Source organism: Tubulanus polymorphus, chromosome 9, assembly GCF_964204645.1.
Source record: "Tubulanus polymorphus chromosome 9, tnTubPoly1.2, whole genome shotgun sequence".
NCBI lineage: Eukaryota > Metazoa > Nemertea > Palaeonemertea > Tubulaniformes > Tubulanidae > Tubulanus > Tubulanus polymorphus.
In genome coordinates, this window is record NC_134033.1 from 7,811,438 (window position 1) to 7,831,982 (window position 20,545).

The window sequence follows — 20,545 nt, forward strand, 5'->3', positions numbered from 1 at the left end:
AGAGTCAGAATTCCGAAGAACTGAGTGGGCTGGCGAACTTCTAACCGGACAATCAGGAATAGGCTTACCTGTTGTGGTGGTTGCAGCGACTTGTTGCGACGATGATAACAAGTTTAAAATCTTCTCTTCAAATACATGGAAATCCTTCTGAGTCAGGAATTTTCCAGTATCCCGACGATCATGCCGACTTCGGTGATGGTCCCTCGAACGGGATCGGGACCTACTAGAAGAATCGCCTTCATCGCTAACCGACGTCGACGAACGATGAGAAGACCGACGGCGAAACTTCCTACAATAACTATCGTAATCCCTCTCGCGATCAAACCTTGATCTGCGAGAAGGAGATCTTGTGCGTTTATAACGCTCACGGCGTATAGATCTAGTGGGAGAGCCGTTCCCGACTACCGCGGCGCGCGCTCGGTTCAGAACATGTAGTCTGAACTGCCCGACCCGGCCAAACCGGCTGAACCGGTGAACGACCAGAGACCGGTGAACGACTGGAGACCGGTGGCGATGAACCAGCGTTCCTCCCCGGTGAACGGAGTTGGGAAGCCGATCATACCAGAACGACCGGCGACCGCTCCGCTATACGATTAGAAATAGAAATAGAGACGTCAGTTGGCACAATCCCTGCTATTAACTCGACGACGATCTCTTAGTTTAAGAGCCTTATCGGCCCGAAGCCAAAGGTCCTCGGACCACACCTCGCAAACTTTGCAAGGATTGCTCCTTGCACATATTTGACCGGATTTGCGCCTGCACGACGCACACGAATCGTGATTGTCCCAGGCGCCAAACAAATGCCCGCATCCCTCCCCACCACAATGTTGACCCTAGGAGGGGGCGGCATAATTATTCTGTCACAATAATACAGAGATGCTAGGGCCAAAGTACCAAAATTCCGGAATTTAGAAGGGGGGGTCTGGGACAATCACGATTCGTGTGGGTCCCCCATAAAAAATTTTGCGTTTTTGCATCGCCGGAGATGCGTTCTAGAGCGGTCTGGGTGGTCTCGGTAACTGTTACTACATTTTCAATATTCGGAGCAGCTCCATACAGGACGGATACTTTTACTTCTTTTTCTACTTTTGCCTTCTTATGCCGCGCGCTATCCGGGTGACGAAGAATATCTTTTTTCTCGCCACTACCGTATTTGACCTGGTCTTTACAAACGACGCAGTACGCCACGCCAGCTAAGTCTAACTTACGAATGTAGTTCAATAAGTAGTCCCCGTTACTGTCCTTACACTCTTGCCAGTGCCAGTTAAATTTATTTTTTATACCGCTGTCAATTGCCTTTATATCGGCCGACTCCCGACTGACAATCTTTCCGTGCGTGCTCATTTTGCAGACCGTCCTGCTTGACAGCTGCAGGTAAAAAGAAAGTTACAAAGCTGCGTGCCTCAGGACATAGCACGCACGTGGTAATAATTAAGATGATATTTATTAAATATCATCTTAATTATTACCACGTGCATCTTCACATTGTTGGCCGTCAGCGGGACGACGTACAACAGCGCGTAAAGATTTGACTTTTAATTGGAAATGGCGTCACAACAGTGGCGCTCCGCCTACGCACGCACAGATACCACAACAAGCACACATATATACATTTTAGCAGATCGTCCTCGGAAACAGAGACCAAGATAAAATAACACAGAAGCGACGACGAGTACAAGCAAACGAATGCTTTTACGGTCCTTCCATTACTGGTCGCCGCGAGGAATTCTCACCCAATTTCCGGAAATTACATCGGCGATCCTAAATTTCCGGTATTCTAGCATCTCTGATAATAAATTCAATTCAATTCAATCAAATTATATTTGTAAATAAAATTCTTACAGAAAAATAGAAACCAGGGATAACCCCCAAACCGAACGGACTCACCGTTATGAGAGTGAAAACTCCCTAATATCCTTATTCCCAGATTTTTACGGCGAAAAAATCCAACGCGTTCTACTGCTAGAACGCCAAGAAAAAAGATGGCTGATTTCGCCGGTGGCTAAATGCAATACCGCAGAGCCGGGTCATATAGAAAAACCATTGGCGATCAATCCAAATTTAGAAAATATTGGCAAAAACCATAGGAAAGGGTACAGTACTCGACGGAAATACAACATTTTTGGTGGAATTTCAGTGGGATTTGCACTACAAGTAATGAAAAAAGCCTTACATGTCTCCCCTTGAACCACGAAATTTTTTGATGCCGAAAGAATGATATACAATAATGTTTATGCATATGTGATACCTAGTATGTGTTATTTGTCAAGGGGTTCAGTGCGAGTCGATGTGCACTACGTCATCAATATTGGCATTTTGAAATGACAATTACAATTGTGAATTTTGGGGTTTATTTTGTACTTAAATATACTTCATATTTTATTTCATTTTTTGATAAATTTTTATAAATATTTTTGAGAGGAAGTGCACTGTATCATCAGTAATGAGGCTAGACTAGTAGCCAGTCAATTCAATTCAATTATCATTATATTCAAATCCTAAATAAAGCATTCTTATCATTATTATGTAATCTATATTATTCTATTTATTGTCGACAATATTAAGCAATAAATTGGTTATGTTTCAAGGCATCAATAAACTTTCAAGTTAGTTCTATGTCCATCGATTAACAAGATCTCTGCAAAGCACTATACATGTAGTAATCCCACAGAACTCTGCATGATGATTCATGAATATACGTGGTATTGGTTTTGCCCAATGACTCAAATAGACACCTTCCGTACAACACAGGTCAAAACAAATCAATACTTCTTATATACCGTACATTGTATGAACTTGAATGCTTAATGATTCGATTTATGAGATACACTGTATATGTTTTTTAGACAATCTATTTTAACAAATTGAACGATAACCAAGATTCATTGCACCATTCCTTATTTCACTGCCACGAATCAATTTTTTCTATTCACTATTCTAAATTCCCTCGACGTGTCCTGAATTGTGTTTGGCTAATGTTTATGTGGTATTAACACGGGATTTGGCCTTTATTTCTGTAAGCCTCCTTCATGCCCGGTCTCCCTGTGATATGAGACTCTGTCACAGAGCAAACCCCTGCCATAAAGACCAATCCTGCTTAGAGTATATTCAAACTTGATGAAATCATTAATTTACCACAGTAAAACCCCAAGTGACTGTCTTGATATTTGAGAAAGGGGAGAAGGCTGTTGGGTGATGCAATATTCAGTAGAGCAATATTCAGTAGAGCCATGTCATGTACCCGTGCATACATACCTGCAACAACAACTTCAGTTTCATAGTGACTTTTGGATCAATCTTCATTCTACTTGATTGTCGAATTCCATCCCAATTCTTTATTAATTGGTCTCTAACCGGTATGAGGAATTCACTGCAAATAATTTGAGTCAAAGTTTATCTTACACAGTAAAGCCAAGACCAGAAAAAATTAATTCAGGACCATGTCCCACATTTGTGATTTACATCAAAGATCAAATGAACTGAACGGTCATTTAAACTATCTAACTGATAAGTCACCCTGGATTTTTAGCTATAATCATTATCTAATTTCAGAACAAGACTAGTTCCATCAGTCCCAATGATACCGATTTGATTTCAACTCGGATCCTGAGCAAGAAGCTACCTTTATTTCAAACATAGGCCTTGAATTAGTGGTAACAAATCGATATGCAGAATTTGCAATAATGAAGGTAAGATGAGAGCCCCTGATTTGATGAAAGAGTGATAATCGCAACAAGCCTGATCTAAGCCTGCCTTAAATCTTGATGGCAAAACCAGGTTCAAGGATATACTGATCACGGATTGTATACAGACCTGAGTTGAGATTCTGGAATAGCATCCTCTTTCAAAAACTTTTTGAACAAAGTGATGAAATCTTTACCAGCCCTGTAAAATTTAAGACTTTGGTTAGACTTACTTAAGAAACTAGAGGATCAATTTTTGATTTCATAATCATGGTGAAAACAAATGATTACTCATTTCATCAAGCAAGTTGGTTCATTGTCTATCTATAAGTGCCCAGGGGGACTACGCCCAATCTGTAACTTTTACTATCATCTTCATGAAGATATTGTCAATTGCAAATATACAATACCTGCTAAATGTAATTTACACTGCACAAGTGTATTCAACTAACACCGACACAGTAACTAACCGAGATATGTTTTGGTTACCCAGGCATGTTGTTTGATAATTGTGTCAAACGTTTTCTGGATTCTACATATACACCTGGTAACAAACAGATTGAACATGAAGTCTGTCAATTCATTTCAATGTGAGCTATCTTCTCCATACTATTTGCCCTCGAGATCAGAAATTTGTTAAAAAACACTACTGCATTGATTGCATTGATCTCAAATTTTCAGTCACTACCACAAAGATTAAGAATTTCTTCTCTTTGAAATGTCCTACTCCAAAATCCCTTAAGGCTTATGTCGTATATAAATTCAATGAGGATTCCGAGCCACCAGCTATCCCACTAGATGCCGTGCGTATCAGTGTGACAACCCTGTCACAATCTAGTTCATGTTCACTTTCATCTAGATTTTTAGCCTTGGAATTGTTGTCTGAATGCACACTAGCAAACCTGGTGGATCCTCGCTTGCCACAAGTGAAACCCTTATTGCCTCAGTCGAACAAAAAGTCCTCATTGTTCATGTGATGTTAACGTTTCCAATATTAGAAAAACAAAACGATAACTAGCTAAAAGAGTTAAAGAGCATTGAATAAACAAATCTGCTATAGGACAACATTTACTTGTAGTCAGAACTTCAATGAAGACAATTTCAAGGTTTTAGACAAAGGTAACACTTTCATTGTAAAATCCTAGAGGCATTGTTTATAAAATTAGAAAAGCCAACTTAAACCAACAATTTTTTCAAAATGAATCCTCATTCATTTTAAATGTACCGGGTATTTCATTAACCCAGCCTGTTCTGGCTGTTGCCATGTTATATTATGTAATCTACTGCTATTTTATGCACCACCATTGACCTGTTTCTGTAGCTTATATCTACTATCGCACTGTAGTCTTGTATCATTTGTGAATTGTCAAATATCAAGACTATGAGCTAAATCGTGTCATTATTATTCCTTAGAAAAAAACCTTTTCCAATCTAGGAATGAGTACAGGTGAGACTAAGATTATTCAATATTCAACTCCCCCTGGTGGCAAGAAAAAAGCCTGGGTAACCCCAATTCCACGCGAGGAGATGTATACTATGACAGTGATACTATCTATCGAATATTAGGACTATAGCTCGAAATCTGTTTATATTTTCTTCAAAAAACCTTTTCCTATCTACAAACTATACCTTCATGACACAGTAGAAGTAGAATCATTTAGTATTCAGAGTTTTACAGAAAGATTTACATTGTAACGATGTTACAAGTTTTAAAATAGTTAAGATGGCATAGGCTATATGGCGATAATGTTCATTTCCTGATTTTATATTCTCACTTGAAAAAACAATCTCAGCTGCCCCAAACCTCATGACTGTGAAAATGGCACAAATCTTACACACAGGTCTACACAGGTCTCATAGTCCTCACCCCTAAAACAAATATACCAAGTCACTAGAAAATCAACAAAAAACTAATGCTAAAATCGTAACAGCTAGCATGTCTGGATATACAGTGCTTCATCTAGCATTAAAAAAGGGCAGGGTGCTGATTTCAAATAAGGGCATTTTTGTGCGTGATTCCATCGGAGCAAGGGCACATAATAACGCACTCACGTCTGTTTTAGGGGCAAACTGCAATGTTCCCTATTGCATAGATCGAGGTACCCCCTACTACGATTGAGGACTAGAAACTATGTTTAAATCTGATTATGCCATGAGTGACACACTTGACCACAGTACATCCTTACACCTATGCCTGTCAATGAACAAAAGTTAATCTAGATAGGGCTTTCAAAATGATTTGGAAAACCAGTTGCAGACAAAAAAATTGCAGAAAAAACCAATCTCAAGTAGCAAATACAGCGAAAAAGAGCCAGCAATTGTGTATAGACCTACATGAAATTGCATATTTTTAATCTTAGAAATATCAAATTAATTGATTTAAATTGATAGTGTTAGTGATTGGCAAGTAACTGTTGATAATTGGTAAGCAGTCAGCTTAAGAACACATTATTGCTATTAGGCTACTCAAACTAATTGTCTGTGCGAGTCTCTCTGTGAGTTCACCGAACAAATTTTTTCACCTTGTATATAAAAAATTTGTCTAATAGTCTAGATAAAAAGATCCAGAGCATCACGATGTGTTCAAAACGAAACAATCCATCGAATATACACTACCAGCTTTACAACGGCAGTCGCTAGAATGATTGGCAGTAGTTTGGAAGTCAGCCAATTTCCTGGAAACTTAAACTAGGCCACGCGTCTGAGGCATGTTTTCACACGATGCACACTGACTGCAGAACATTTGAATATAACCACTGATCACATGAGCTACTATCGTTGATATCATACGAGATATTTCATAGCCGTTGCAGGAAACTTACTAACAGTCGGATGCGTCGGCTTATTTTGAAAGCCCTGACTCATTACTCGTGACTGACAAGGACAGGATGGCGGACCTACGGCAAGTGATGAGGGCACAAGGGCGAGCATGGGACACATCTGAAGGGCACAAGGGCGGCTATTATGGGGGCGGGGCGGACCGCCCTTCTATTTTTGGCTCGATGAAGCACTGATATATTCTACTCTCTCTGGGGCCCGTTGTGCAATGGCAGCTCTGCGTTGATTCAAACTCGTTTTTGAATGGCAAAATTAAACTTTTGGGCATTTTGATCCATCAAATGCCTGTAGAACAGTGTAAATTACTTAAAACGCCAACTTGAATAAGCACTAAAGCAGCTTATTTTCGTTAACACTAACACACTTTGTTAACACTAAGCAAACTTTAAGGTTCATGAACTAAGCATATCAGTACAAAATGAGGAAGAATAATCAGATGAAGTACATAAACTCAGTGGCGTTGAAAGAACAGTGAATGCAGCGGCAAAGCCGCGGTAATAATTTACTGAATGACGTTTTTTTTTTCTTTGAATACCAATTTTTTTAAAGTAAATTCGCTGCAATCAAAAATTGCTTCCACGTGCCTGAAACTTACTTCGATGATTTTGATAAACCCGTAAATAATGTTTCTGCAATCTGTAACCATGTGTAAGCTACCAAAGGAGGGTGCAGCCACTGAGCTTCCTCACAAGTTTCACTACCTAAAAACTGCTGTGATAATGAATAATGTGTAAAACCGATTTCCACAGACCTAAAAAAGAGAAACATTGAGAAATAGGGGTCCATAAGTTATACTATTCAAACGAGAAAATATCACTTATCATGTCATGAGCATTTGGGGGCTTACTATAGATTAAACTTTTTCAATTTTCCAATCACTAATGTAGGAATCCATAAAAGAACAAACAGTTTCATTTTCCATATATATAAATCATGTTGAATAAGTCGAACGTTTTCTGGTTAACATATACCCCTTCTCAAGACAAGTAACAAATGATGCAAAACTACAGTATGTTAAGATATAAGTTTACAGAAACAGGTCAACAGTGGTGCTTCAAATAGCAGAAGATTACATAATATAACCTGGCATCAACCAGGACAGATCAGGTTAACGAAATACATTTAAAATGAATGAGGATCCATTTTGAAACAATTGTAAGTTCAAAGACGGCTTTTCTAATTTAATAAACAAGGCCTCTCGGATTTTACATTCAAAGTCTGAGTTAGCTTTGTCTAAAATCTTGAATTTGTTTTCATTGAAGTCCTAACTACAAGTGGAACAGATAGATAAATGTTGTCCTATAGCGGATTTGTTTGTCCGATGCTCTTTAACTCTCGTAGCTACATGTCGTTTTGTTTTTCCTATGTAGGAAACGTTTACATCACATTAACAATTGAATTTGTATACAACATTAGCCTTAAGGGATTTAGGAGTAGGACATTTCAATGAGAAGAAATTCTTAATCTTTGTGGTAGTGAATGAGCACTTGAGATCAATGCAATAATGTTTTTTGAACAAATTTCTGATCTTACAGGCAAATAGTATGGAGGGGTAGCCCACATATGGAATTGAGATAAATTGAGAAACTTCATCGCGTTCAATCTGTTTATTACCCGGAGTTAATCTAGAATCCAGAAAATGTTTGACACAATTATCAAACACCCTGCCTGGGTAACCGTTACGGCAAAACATATCACGGAGACAATCTAATTCTTTAGTGAAAACCAGACAACTGTTACAAATATTGTAAGATCTAAATAACATACAGTTAACTAACTAAACCTATTTTCCACTTAAATGGACACATCACATTAAAGTTGAGTAAAAGACCAGTATTTGAACATTTTCGGTAGACACTTGATATAAAATCTTTTCCCATTTCTAAAGGAGTTTCTATTCGAGTATCTAGGAAGGGTACAATGTTAGGACCAAATTCGAAAGTGAATTCTAAACAAGAATGTAAATCGTTTAATTGTTGGAATAACTTTAGATATGTGGAATGATCTCTAAATACACAAAATACATCATCTACATATCTCAAGTATAGGGCTGGGGTATATGTTAACCCGAAAACGTTCGACTTATTCAACATGATTTATATATATGGTAAATGAAAATGTTTGTTCTTTTATGGATTTTTAATTATCGGAACTCTCTACCGAGGTTTTATCACTAATGTAGGAGTTCTGTAAAATCTGAAAGCTTTATGATATACAAAATAAGGGCGATTTTGGCAAACAACAATGCCAAATTCCTGGATTCCATATATTGATGAATGAACAGATTGAAGACAGATGTGTGACATATGACATATGTCAACACCCCATGGCGACGAAACCCATCAAAAATTTTTTTTTCTTATCTAAGATTATGAAAACAACTTGTTAAAGAAAAAGTTTTTGGCAGATTTTGAGAAGGGGATCCGTGCTCCACATAATTCAAATGTTATGTTAAAGTGACTTGTAAGCCATACATGGCTGGGTTTCAATTTCAATATTCAACACCCCCTGGTGACCATATACAAAAACCAATGACCTTGAAACACACCACAATCATAGAACATGTCAGCAGCTACGATTTTGTGATTGATTGTAATAAGAAAACATGCCTCGTACCTATTAAATATGGAAATACTAAGTTATTCTACTATTTAACGCCCCCTGGCCATAGAACATGTCATGAACCACAACTTTGCAATTGATCATGGTAACAAAATAAGGTACCTATCTAATAAGGAAATACTATTCAACACCCCCTGTTATTCTACTATTCAACGCCCCTGGTGACCATATAGAATAACTAATGTCCTTAAAACTCACCACAATCATAGACAATGTCATGAGCTACAATGGTGCAATCGATTGTGGTAACAAAATATGCATAGGTACAAATATAATATAGAAACACTAAGTTATTGTATTATTCAACGCCCCCTGGTGGCCATATACAACAACCAATGACCTTGAAACTCACCACAATCATAGAACACGTTATAAGCTACAACTTTCTAATTCATTGTTGTAACAAAATATGCTTAGGTATCAATATAATGTCGAAAAACTTTTTCCCCCTACGAATGAGTACTGATGACACCAAGATGGCCGCCAATTGCATCATAATTGGCTGATCAAAAATACCTGTCTCAGGTATAAAACATGCCTTCTCAAAGAATACCCATCAGCAATTGCAATGAGAAATGCCAAACCAGTAGGAAGCTACAGGACTCAGAATTCGGTCCAAAATTAACATTTTTGGGCACTTAAAAGGTCCTAGGATGACCATCTGGGGGGGTTCAAATATATACGAAAGATCAAGGTAATTGATCGAGGCGTCTTCAAAATTTCCCTCAAAAAGTACAAAAACGTGTAAAAAGTGCTGATTTTGGTGAACAACAATGGCTGCCAGTCGGCCATCTTGATTCTGACAGGGCCAGTTTTTGGGCTGAAGAAGTGTCTAGGGTAGATACATGTATAAACCAAATATCAAGATATTACTTGAAGCGTCTACAAAACTTCCAAAAATAACTGGATTCGGTCTACAGACGAATGGACGGACAATGGATGAAAAGTAAAGGCAATAGCCCGCTGGGACGAGTCCCGAGTGGGCTAAAAACAATCATAAATCAACGGACTTGCAACAAGGCCCCAATGGCCCGCCAGACACCAAAAACATCAAGTCGCAAACGTTATGGTCTGAATGGAACTGCTCGTATGAATTCAAGATCATATAAGATCTGGACCAGTATTGAGGAGTACAGCCCACGGCGGGAAAAGACTATATACAATTGGTTCACTTACCACCATAAGCATTATAGGCACAGTAAAAGGGTTTATTTTTTCTGAACAAAATTTAAGTTATGAAAGACCAAACAAACCTTTCAGCCAGCGTTGATTCTGTGATGGAGTTGATGATGTTTTGGATAATGGGTAACAGTGTTTTCTGCGGAATGCTGTCTGTATTAGTTAAACTACCCAAAAGAATTTTCCACTGAGCAATTTCATAATTCTCTCGACTGATATCTCCCACCTAAAACAATTTGTAAATGAATAATTTAAAGTAGCAAGACATTCATCCTTCAAACATATACAGTATACCAAAGTAATGAAGACCCAGTGGTTCCATATTTTGTGTTATATTAGATTAAAGATGCAGGTTCACTGTTAAATTTGACTGTTTATGCAATTCTTTACCTAGAACTTGTCCCAGCATTATGCAGACAGTGATAGGGCATGAGAGTCAACCGAGGTATAGGGGACTGTAGTTCCTATTTTCTCAAATTCATAACATTCAATCAGTGATTCGGTCACTTGACAGTTCTACGATTTGACAGTTCGACAATTTTAAGATTCGACAGTTCGACGGAAGTAAATTTCCGCATTTTGAACCCACATTTTCACCAGATATCTTGATGCAATGTTACCTTATGCAGGGGATTTCAAAATAAGAATCGTTTAACACATTTCAAACAATAAATTGTTGTATGATACGCCTTGAGTGTCAGTAATCGCACTAGCAACGATGAATATAAACCAATTCAATTGTGCCACCATTCTATTTAATGCTTTACACACATGACGTCATGAGGGCGGTCAAAACGGGTCAACACAAATTATATATAACCGAGATTTTGAGGGGTTTCATCTTTGAAAGCCCATTTCTACGGAACAAAGCTTTGGATTTTAAGGAGATAAAGATCTTCCAACGCAAATAGCATTGAATTTTCACACGTGTAATTTTTTACAGTTAAAGATGCCGCAAAAAATGTGCTCAAATAAATCGAATTTTTTACCCCATTTCTCAAAAAATATGAAACCCACAACTTTCAAGTTCGCGCACCATAAAGAAAAACAAACTACGAAATATATTTTTGGTTGATCGACTCAATTTCACCCATACGTAGTAAAATAACAGGCTACCGTTTGAGAGCACTAAAAACAGCCTTGAACGTAGTGTATCAAGCATAGGAATGATTATCAATCGGCCAGACCATTGACATAGAGTTCGATCTAAGGAAGCAGACTTCTCGAGCCATGACAATAGAACCCAATGAAGCTACTGAGCCCACCTGGCCTGATACATCCTGTAAATAAAAGGACATAAAGGTTGAAGGAGCATTCCAAAAGGTAGTGCACTAGGTAGCCATAGACCACACTTGGTGTAAAGCCACTCCTTCTGAGGAGAGATTGAACTTAATTGAAATGTTCTTCATTAATGATGGCGAGCCCCAGCAAGCCACAGTCTCGAGAAATGTCACCCTTAAGATGATCAAGTAGTAGAATGAACAAATAATGCTTGTGCAAACCCCTCTGGGGCGCAGAACGATCTATCGATGGTAACATAAAGCCTGCACCGGACACAAAGACTTGTCTGGAAGACCTAGTTCCACTCTGGCTTTGACTCTCCATTCACTGCCCACTGAACCTGGTCAACAACTGCATGGCAGGCCAAAGGGTAATGAACCCCACCCAGCAGTCCAAAATGCCTATACTGTCCGATTTTCATGAGATTCTCCTTAAAAGGATTTCAAATTCCACAATGATTGTCTGGTAAAACTTGACAGGATATGGATGAAAATTTAAAATCCCTGTCATTTGAGCAGCAAATTGTTGACGAAAGAATTTCTTTCATCCACAATTTGCCGCGAAAATGAGAGGCATTTAATAAAGCAGCAGTTATGGATTGGCCTCAGTCTGAATGATAGTTGAAATGAGTCAACTGTCAAGTCATATCAAAGCAAATGTTGTGCGAATTGCTTTTGTTCCCTTTACAACGATTATAAGGTTGTTGGGCCTGCAGGGCTGTTAGAGGCTGGGCAACACAGTCAGGTTCACTGGCATCACATCTGACATCTTGTTTTACAAATACCAACGAAGCAATTTTTGTGTAATATTGTCTTGGTTGTTAAAGCTTGATTCAAGAAGACTCGTCGAGTCGTTAATCTCGTGAATGTAATTTACAGCTATTCTAGACGGGGTCCGCATTATTGAATGGGTTGGGCCGGCTGGGCCCTTTGAGGTTAGGCAATATAGCCCAGCTTCCGGAGGCAAACCCATAAACATGGATACCCGATAATCTATATGTTGCACTTGATGTTAGTATTTCAAGACCAGAATCAAGCAAGCTTGTGTAATGTTCTTGGAGTTATTGTCTTGATTAGATAAGACTCATTATATGTCAAGTTGATTCAGTTTGCGACTTGTTAATCACTCTAAACTACGGCGATTCTGTAACTAGGCGTCCCAGCATGTGTTTGAGCATAGGAGCACCTGTGTATCAGCATCAAGTGTGTGATGGAGTTATAACCATACGATTATGCACTAATTCCTTTCCCTATGGATGATCTTTTGGAAACGTCATGAGTGACACCCTGCTGTGTGTAGGACGTTTATGAAACGTCATTCACCTATCAACTATTAGCCTGAAGGCGCACAGAGAAAACAGTATAGAAGCGCATGTGAGACTATCTAAGGCTATCTTATTTCACTTCTTAACCCTTTCAGTACTGGCCTCATACCCACCCAATATACTGAGCCAGAAATCAAAATTTTTGGTAATTCTACTAAAACCCCTGGTATAAAGATACCGTAAGTGGTTATGAAAGGGGTACTGTACCCACAGAGGACAATATAGTGGCCGAAAATTTTGGTGATAAAAGATTAATTTTCAGGCTAATAGTTGATAGGTGAATGACATTTCATAAAATGGAAAATGCTATCAAAATTATACTTTCTGCCACTTCTTAACAAGAAGAAACTTTAGTAAAAAATAACAACCTGAGATCTGTCTGATGGAAAGAAGTATCTCTAATTAGCTGTAAATTAGTCACTTATTTTTCCTTCACTCCGTGCGTATTGTTCACATACAACTTGCAGTGGCGCTATTTATGATGTTATCTAGTACACGTAGCCAATGTATAATCGATCAAATAAACATCGTTTGTTCACTGTATATAGCGCTACTCACTGATATATGTTTATCATGTCATATCCGACAGTAGCAACAGTATACAATGGTAAGATTTCAAAATTGAAAGACATTTCTAAAATGATTAAATACCCTACTTTGAAACGTCTAGTGAAATGATTGGAAGCCGGGAGCGTTTGTCAGAGATGTCAGAAACATGCACCTGCTTACATAAACAATAGCAGTGCCAATTTAAAAGTTGCATTTCTCAGAAATGGCTGAACTAAAATTCAAACCAGTTATATTTGATATTTGTGAATATATCACATTTGAAAATACCTATTACACAATATTCTATTTTGAAAGCATTTGCTCTTGAAGTCTTATAATGTTAATAGGTTCAGATTTCTTAGCCAGGATGTAACAACTAGGGCAGAGTAGAGGTTTGTACTGTGACAGTGTCTCAAGACCAGTTTTGTATCTGGACTGGGAGAGCATTTGTTTGTTAGAATTTGTTCATACTTCAAGGACTCAATTCCAGAGATATGACTTAAATCGCACACTTATATTTTCAATCACTCATTCTCCAATCACAACTGAATTTGAACCTTATAACGACCGAACTCACCGTTCCATTCCATGCTTGTCCATGAAATAAATGTCCTGTATCACTTTTGAATATTTGCTTTACACCTTCAGTAATGACAACCATTGTTGATGCTCGGTTTGAATCAGTCATCATCAGTAAGGCTGCCTTCATCTTCTGAGTCCATAATAAACTCTATGAAAATACATATATCATCTAAATATTCCTTATGAGCTTATTTTTACCTCTAAAGAACCAATATACGTATCGTTCTTTGAGTTCAGATCGTAATTTCTACTGTAAGTCCCCATTTTAAGCCACAATCACAGGAGTGTTTTTGAAGGCACCTCAGAGTAAACAAAATAACTGAATATCAGAGAGTTGTAGTCACAATTTTTCCAAATCAGTTTGGTGAAATAGTTTTTCTGGCGGTTAGAGGAAGTTCAAGTGGACTTCAGTTTGACAAATAGTCAGACCAGGCCCATGGAAAATTCTATAATGGGTCAAGTAATTCCGCGAGAATGTTGATTGGTCCTGGGAGTGACTCTACATCTTTTGATTGGATTTTAGTAACCAGTGAGTGATTTATGAGTAAAAGCATTGATCCTTTGAAACGATTTATGTATGTTTCCAAGCTATTGGAACACTTTTGTTTAAGTGGAAGACAGAATACCTTGCAAACTTGAAACACTTTTACATTGGACATGCTAAACAAAGCAATATTTCTGAAACCAGGTTCAGATGTCATTATTCAAGATGAAGGTCCAAGATTAAACAGTAAGTTAGAATCAATCATTGATAATGTATACAGGAGGGACAGTTTGATAAGGTCATGTAATCTAAAGACACAATGCACTATAACCATCTATTAACGAATTATGTCCATTAGAAATTGTTAACTACTATCTTAGATCATTCTACTAACTGACCTCCAGATATAACTAGTAAAACCAAGCAAATGCCGTAATAGAAGCAGGACCCAAAATAGTAAATTTTCTTGTAAGACATCATTGTATTTGATGTATACCTGGTTATGAATTAGTGTTTATGGTGTCGGGAGTGTCACAACGCATCAACACTAATGTATCATATTGATTGTACACCTGGGTTTTTTTCCCAAAAATTTCTCACAATTACCACATAGTTTTGTAACTTCCACTCCTTGGGCTATTTTTGTCTGTTTCAATTTTACTGTGTTCCATATTTTCCTTGGCTTGAGGGACCATCTTCCAGACAAAAGACATAATCCTAAAGTGCCAACATTGATGACCTGAAAACCCTCATACATTCACGGCAGTGCGTCGTGACAAGAAGCAACCTCACCCTATGATGGTAGAGCGAGCCGATCTGCTGATGACCCAAAGAATTGCCCAAATCACTTACCATAAAATACTCTTCAGTTGGAGCGGAATATTCACTGCATACAACATTCCATACTTCTGGATAATAAACCGGCACAATGCAGCTCATATTAGATGTTACATCATCAATCGATCCAAGTTTCAACCAGTCACATTCACGACCATAAATAAGCAGCAACATGCGTATCTCCGCCCACATACTTGCTAACATAAGAAACGTCTTGCGCTCTGATTGAGAGCCCTAAAAGATAAAACATGCTCTGATGAATAGAATAGGTGCTGGTTGCAGAGTGGTGACTTAAAACCAAAGAAGTTGCCTCAAATCCTAAGACTAGTCTGAAGTTGTTAGATTAGCTAATAGCTGGTCTTAAACTGGTCTCAAGTCTAAGCAGTGACTAGGCAACAGGCTGTAACAGGTCTGTAACAGAAACCAGCGATTAACAATATAAAAACCCATTAGTCACCTAGACAACCAAATAAAACCTAACTAGTTCTATCATGTTCCCTGTATTTTTGTAATTTTTAATTGACCATGAAATATTACTATAATTCTGGTAGATTATGGCAAAAGGACAAAAACAGGCTGAAACAGTCTGTGGACAACACTGGGTTGTATGCCGAGTAAATAGTTGTGAGCTGATTAAGCACTGAGTATGCAAGGGTGTACCTGTTTCTTAATAATTTTAACAGACCATACGTCGATGACTTCATTTAATGTTCGTTTCATCAGAAGTGATATGTCTTCAGCTGTTTTTGACGCCATGTTGTAATCAGGAATTTGTATACTCATGAGAAATTTGTAAAACAACTCAACCACGAAAGACTGATTCATGACTGAAAAAAAAAACATCTCATAGTATCAACTGAAAACATAATCTATATATTAATACGAAACTATGTAACAAATAATGTCGCCATGGAGAAGAATTGGGACTTGAAATTTTGTGTGGTAGTCAATCATTGTATAAACTAATGCAACGGGTATAAACGAGTGTGAAAATATTTATAGGGGGGCCAAACGAAGGCAGACAAAATTCCAGCCAATCAGTAAGCAGGAATTCTAATTATACTCTTACTGCAGCAAAACAATTCTACAGTACGGTATCAATAACGGGTCACGATGGCCCAGTCAGAAGACAAGAGCACAAGACTTGCACCAGATGGGTAAAAAGTTGGAGCCCCACGTAGCTCCGTACATATTTTGTTTATCTCAGATAGTTCCCAGTCTCCACGGGAACAGGTCATCAAAGCTCACTGAGAGTCTCCACGGGCATGGACACATAGATTTTAAATGGCCCGACTTAATTACATTGCAAATAAATTGAACAGTTTGAAGTTCAGGGCCAAAGAAAATCACCCGTGGTTTCCACGAGTATTACTATAGTAATGTATTAATTGATCTAAAGAGTCCATTGATATGATCAAGATATTTCCATCTCCAATGTCAAAGAAATATGTGTAACCAAATGGAAATAATAGTGCGGTCCATGGGCCACAAAAATGGACTTGAGTGGAAAGACATATTCGTGAATATTTCTGTATCCAGCGAATAAACTCGAACAGATAACGCTGCTTATGTCAGCCTGACAGGGCCTTCGTTAAGTTAGGTTTTCCTTGAAAGAGCAAGAGAGCTAACAAGAAATTCAAGACGTCTACAGTGGTGGCCAAATAAGATGAGTAGAAAGCTAATTTTCTATAGGTTTCATCCACCAGTCTACCCCATTACACTTTATTTGATGTGTGTAGAGTGCTAACAAGAAATTCAAGATTTCCGCTTTGGTGACCTTATTGGAAGAGCGCGTACGCTAATTTTCAATCGTTTTCTTCCATGGGCCTACTCCATTACAGAAACCAAGTTTAAAAGAAATCACATGTTATTTCATGTGTTATGCAACAGGAAAGTCAAGATGTCCTCCGTGGAGGCCCTTTAAGCAGAGCAAGTAAGCTAATTTTTTATAGGTTTCATCCATGGGCTAAGCCCATTATACAAAACAAGTTAAAAAGAAATTGCATGTTATATGATGTATGTTCAGTCTTATTTTCAAGTTTTGAGCAAGGATGAAACTTGGATCTGGTCTATAGAATAGATCTACAAACATACCTTTATTAATGTAAAAATCTGATAGTTCATCTATAAACATCGCCCATACAGCCTTCACTTGACTGATGTTCAAACCATTGATTACTTTCCCAAAACTGTAAATAAACAAATGAAACTCATCTGATTTATGAAACATGTACAGAATGATTGTGATGTGAAATACCATCAAAACACAAAATGTATGTAAGACCCTTTGTGGGGCTACCTAGAATTCAAAATTATAATCCATAGTTTATCTTGGAACTTTGTTTGTGAGGATATCTCCCTCAATTTTTGGATATTAAGTAAGACTTAAACTGACTTGTCAAATTGTGCAATTTGTATAAACTGTCAACTTTCAATCCATTTTCAGGGTTTCCAGTGGTAAGGCCAGGATAAAAAGACGTACTTTTACGGTAATTTTAGACCCCAAAAGGAATAATAGAAGCATATTTTTGACTCAGAAAGAAGAACTTTCCAGTAAAATGAGGGCGCATCAGGAAGCATTTCTGCAATGCCTTCGCATGGATACTGGTCAAGTAGACCAAATGTCATGGTCAAATGCAAATGAAGAATGTCCTGCTCTACTTGGAATCTGGAAGCAAGACTCCATCCAGGCCCAGTTAATCATTTAGCAGATGGCAACATCTTGTTGGCCCGGCGACAAAACGCCATGTGAATGCTCACCGAAATTTGGTCCGGTCTAAATTTTCACCATACCAGGAAAGGACCCATTTAGACCGGTCTATGAACCACTGAACGCAGCTTTACATTCCTATTGGATTCAGGTCTCGAATTTTGGCAAATCTGACCTACAGCATTTCTAGCATAGTTTGCTGTGGGTTGGTACAGCAACCCACAGCAATACTTCAAAACCTACATTTAATTTCAAATTTGCTGGGAGCAAATTATCAATTAATTGTAAGGATTTTTTGCAATATCATTCAGACAAATAGTAAATCAACTATTGACGAATTAACTTTATCATTCAACCACTTGATATATTTATCTATGAACCACTGAAGACAATAGATTTGAGCACCACTATTCTGGCGTTACTACTAGGCCTAGAATCAATAGGCTGTAAGTACTCTAGCTCTGTGCCTTATACAGGTAGCTATGAATAGAACTGCCATCACTTCTTCTGTTTTTATACAATGTAAAAGCTTTGGTGGTGCAGCTTTGAGATGGTTCTCATCGTATTTGGAAAGGCGAAACGTTGCTGTTGTTAATGGAAATAGCAGGTCCACTAGTCAAACTCTGCTTAATGGTGTACCGCAGGGATCAGTTCTAGGTCATGTTCTCTTCACGATATATACTCTGCCGTTAAGTGATCGGATAAGTGTGCCCTATCACCTATATGCTGACGATAACCAGCTCATGGCGTCAGCTCGTTGTGGTGATAGGTCGACTTGCGGTAACACTATATCACAAGTAGAATCGTGCGTTGCGGATGTTAGCAATTGGTTGTTTGATAACAGATTAGCTTTGAATGCCCGCAAGACGGACATGATAAATATTGTTTTGTCACGTCGAACTGGTACAATACCTGGTATTAATGTAGGTGATTCGTTTATCGAGGCTTCAGATTCCGTTCGTGATCTGGGTGTTATTCTAGATAGAAGCATGAACATGCAGTGCCACATTCAATCGATTTGTAGGAAAGCTTATGCCAAGCTATACGGCATAAGTCGGATTAGCCGTTTCCTTGATCGTCCGAGTCTCGAGCCCCATGCGTTTGTTACTTCTATCATAGACTGTAACAACAGTTTACTTTATGGATTACCGCAAAAGTCAATCGCACCACTCCAACGTGTACAGAATTCAGCGGCGCGTGTCATTCTCCGAAAACGCAAATACGATCACGTTACGCCACTACTAGTCGAGTTGCACTGGCTACCAGTTGCTGCTCGCATTAAATATAAAGTGTTGCTAACCGTGTTCAAATGTGTCTATAGTTTAGCACCGGCATATTTGTGTGATCTGATTAAGAGACCCGACTCTGGACATGTCACGAGATCTACCTTATCAACCCTGTCTGTGAGACGTACCAAAACACAATTTGGAGATCGTAGTTTTTCTGTTGCAGGGCCAAAACTCTGGAACACAACGCCAGCATATTTACGAAACATTAACTCACTCACGCAATTTAAATCAGCAGTCAAGTCCTGGCTTTTTTCAGTGACCACCTCAGTCGGAGAACTAGCGCTTTGAACTTTTTATGGAAAGGCGCTATAGAAAAACTTATTATTATCATTATTATTTTTATAACAAGAAAGAAATTCTAAGAATGGGCTTGCTGACATGGTTGTACTGAAAGCTTGCTTGGTGGTTTTGTATTTCTGTAGTAGAATTATTCAAACTTTGAACTTATTACTTTTTAAAGAGCTAAGAGATCAGTGTTGTCTTACTTCCAAACATGAAATTTTACACCCGGGAACTTCGAATCTGAATGGTTTTATTGTAGACGTGGACCAAGTAAGTACAAGCTTTTTTTGGATGGTTGTTATTTGAACATTGTGGTGTCTTAATGGAATCTATCATACGGTGATAATTTGTAGATTACGTATCGGATTGCGTTGAAATAATTTTGCTGTATAGAAAAATTCACAGCTGAAAGAAAAAACGTGACTAACTCGAGTGACTTCAGGTGAAGAGATGCGAACACGAAAATAGATAGGAGCCACAATTTTTCTTTTCAAATAATAAATACATTAAGCAAGATTAAATTGCATTTCCTTCAAATGACTATCCACTACTATCATCCGTTAAGTTAATGCCACCATAGACTACCGCCTCCTGGCTCTCTGAAGAGAAAGGGTGCCGTGGGCAAAGAGACAAACCCACAGCAATAGTTTTACAACCAACAGTAAATGCCACTGTTGCCGTTGTTAATTTTGAGGACTGTTCATCCCTTTTAGATTTACAATTGAACTGATGATACTGTTACTTTAATGAGACACTTCTGAACCCAAAGTGTCACACAGGTTTAATATTTTTCATTATATATCGTTAAATTTCCAACATAGTACTCTGGTATTGTCTATCAATTCTTGCAGGCCATATCTTAAATGTCTTGCCTAGATTGTGGGA

At 38.2% G+C, this 20,545-nt stretch overlaps 1 protein-coding gene across 3 annotated transcripts in view; it reads right to left on the reverse strand.

The window, feature by feature from the left end:
• The window catches only part of LOC141911072 (unhealthy ribosome biogenesis protein 2 homolog), a 129,813-nt gene that overhangs the window by 57,665 nt on the left and 51,603 nt on the right, over positions 1 to 20,545 (reverse strand). For 2 of the 3 annotated variants that reach the window (XM_074802035.1, XM_074802034.1), the window contains 8 exons: positions 17,474 to 17,568; positions 16,040 to 16,206; positions 15,395 to 15,613; positions 14,054 to 14,206; positions 10,397 to 10,548; positions 7,117 to 7,272; positions 3,814 to 3,885; positions 3,256 to 3,370 (listed from right to left, as the gene is read on the reverse strand). In XM_074802035.1, the coding sequence (XP_074658136.1) occupies positions 3,256 to 3,370; positions 3,814 to 3,885; positions 7,117 to 7,272; positions 10,397 to 10,548; positions 14,054 to 14,206; positions 15,395 to 15,613; positions 16,040 to 16,206; positions 17,474 to 17,568 (1,129 nt within the window). The remainder of the gene's footprint in view (positions 1 to 3,255; positions 3,371 to 3,813; positions 3,886 to 7,116; positions 7,273 to 10,396; positions 10,549 to 14,053; positions 14,207 to 15,394; positions 15,614 to 16,039; positions 16,207 to 17,473; positions 17,569 to 20,545) is intronic. The other variant, XM_074802036.1, reaches the window with a different exon arrangement.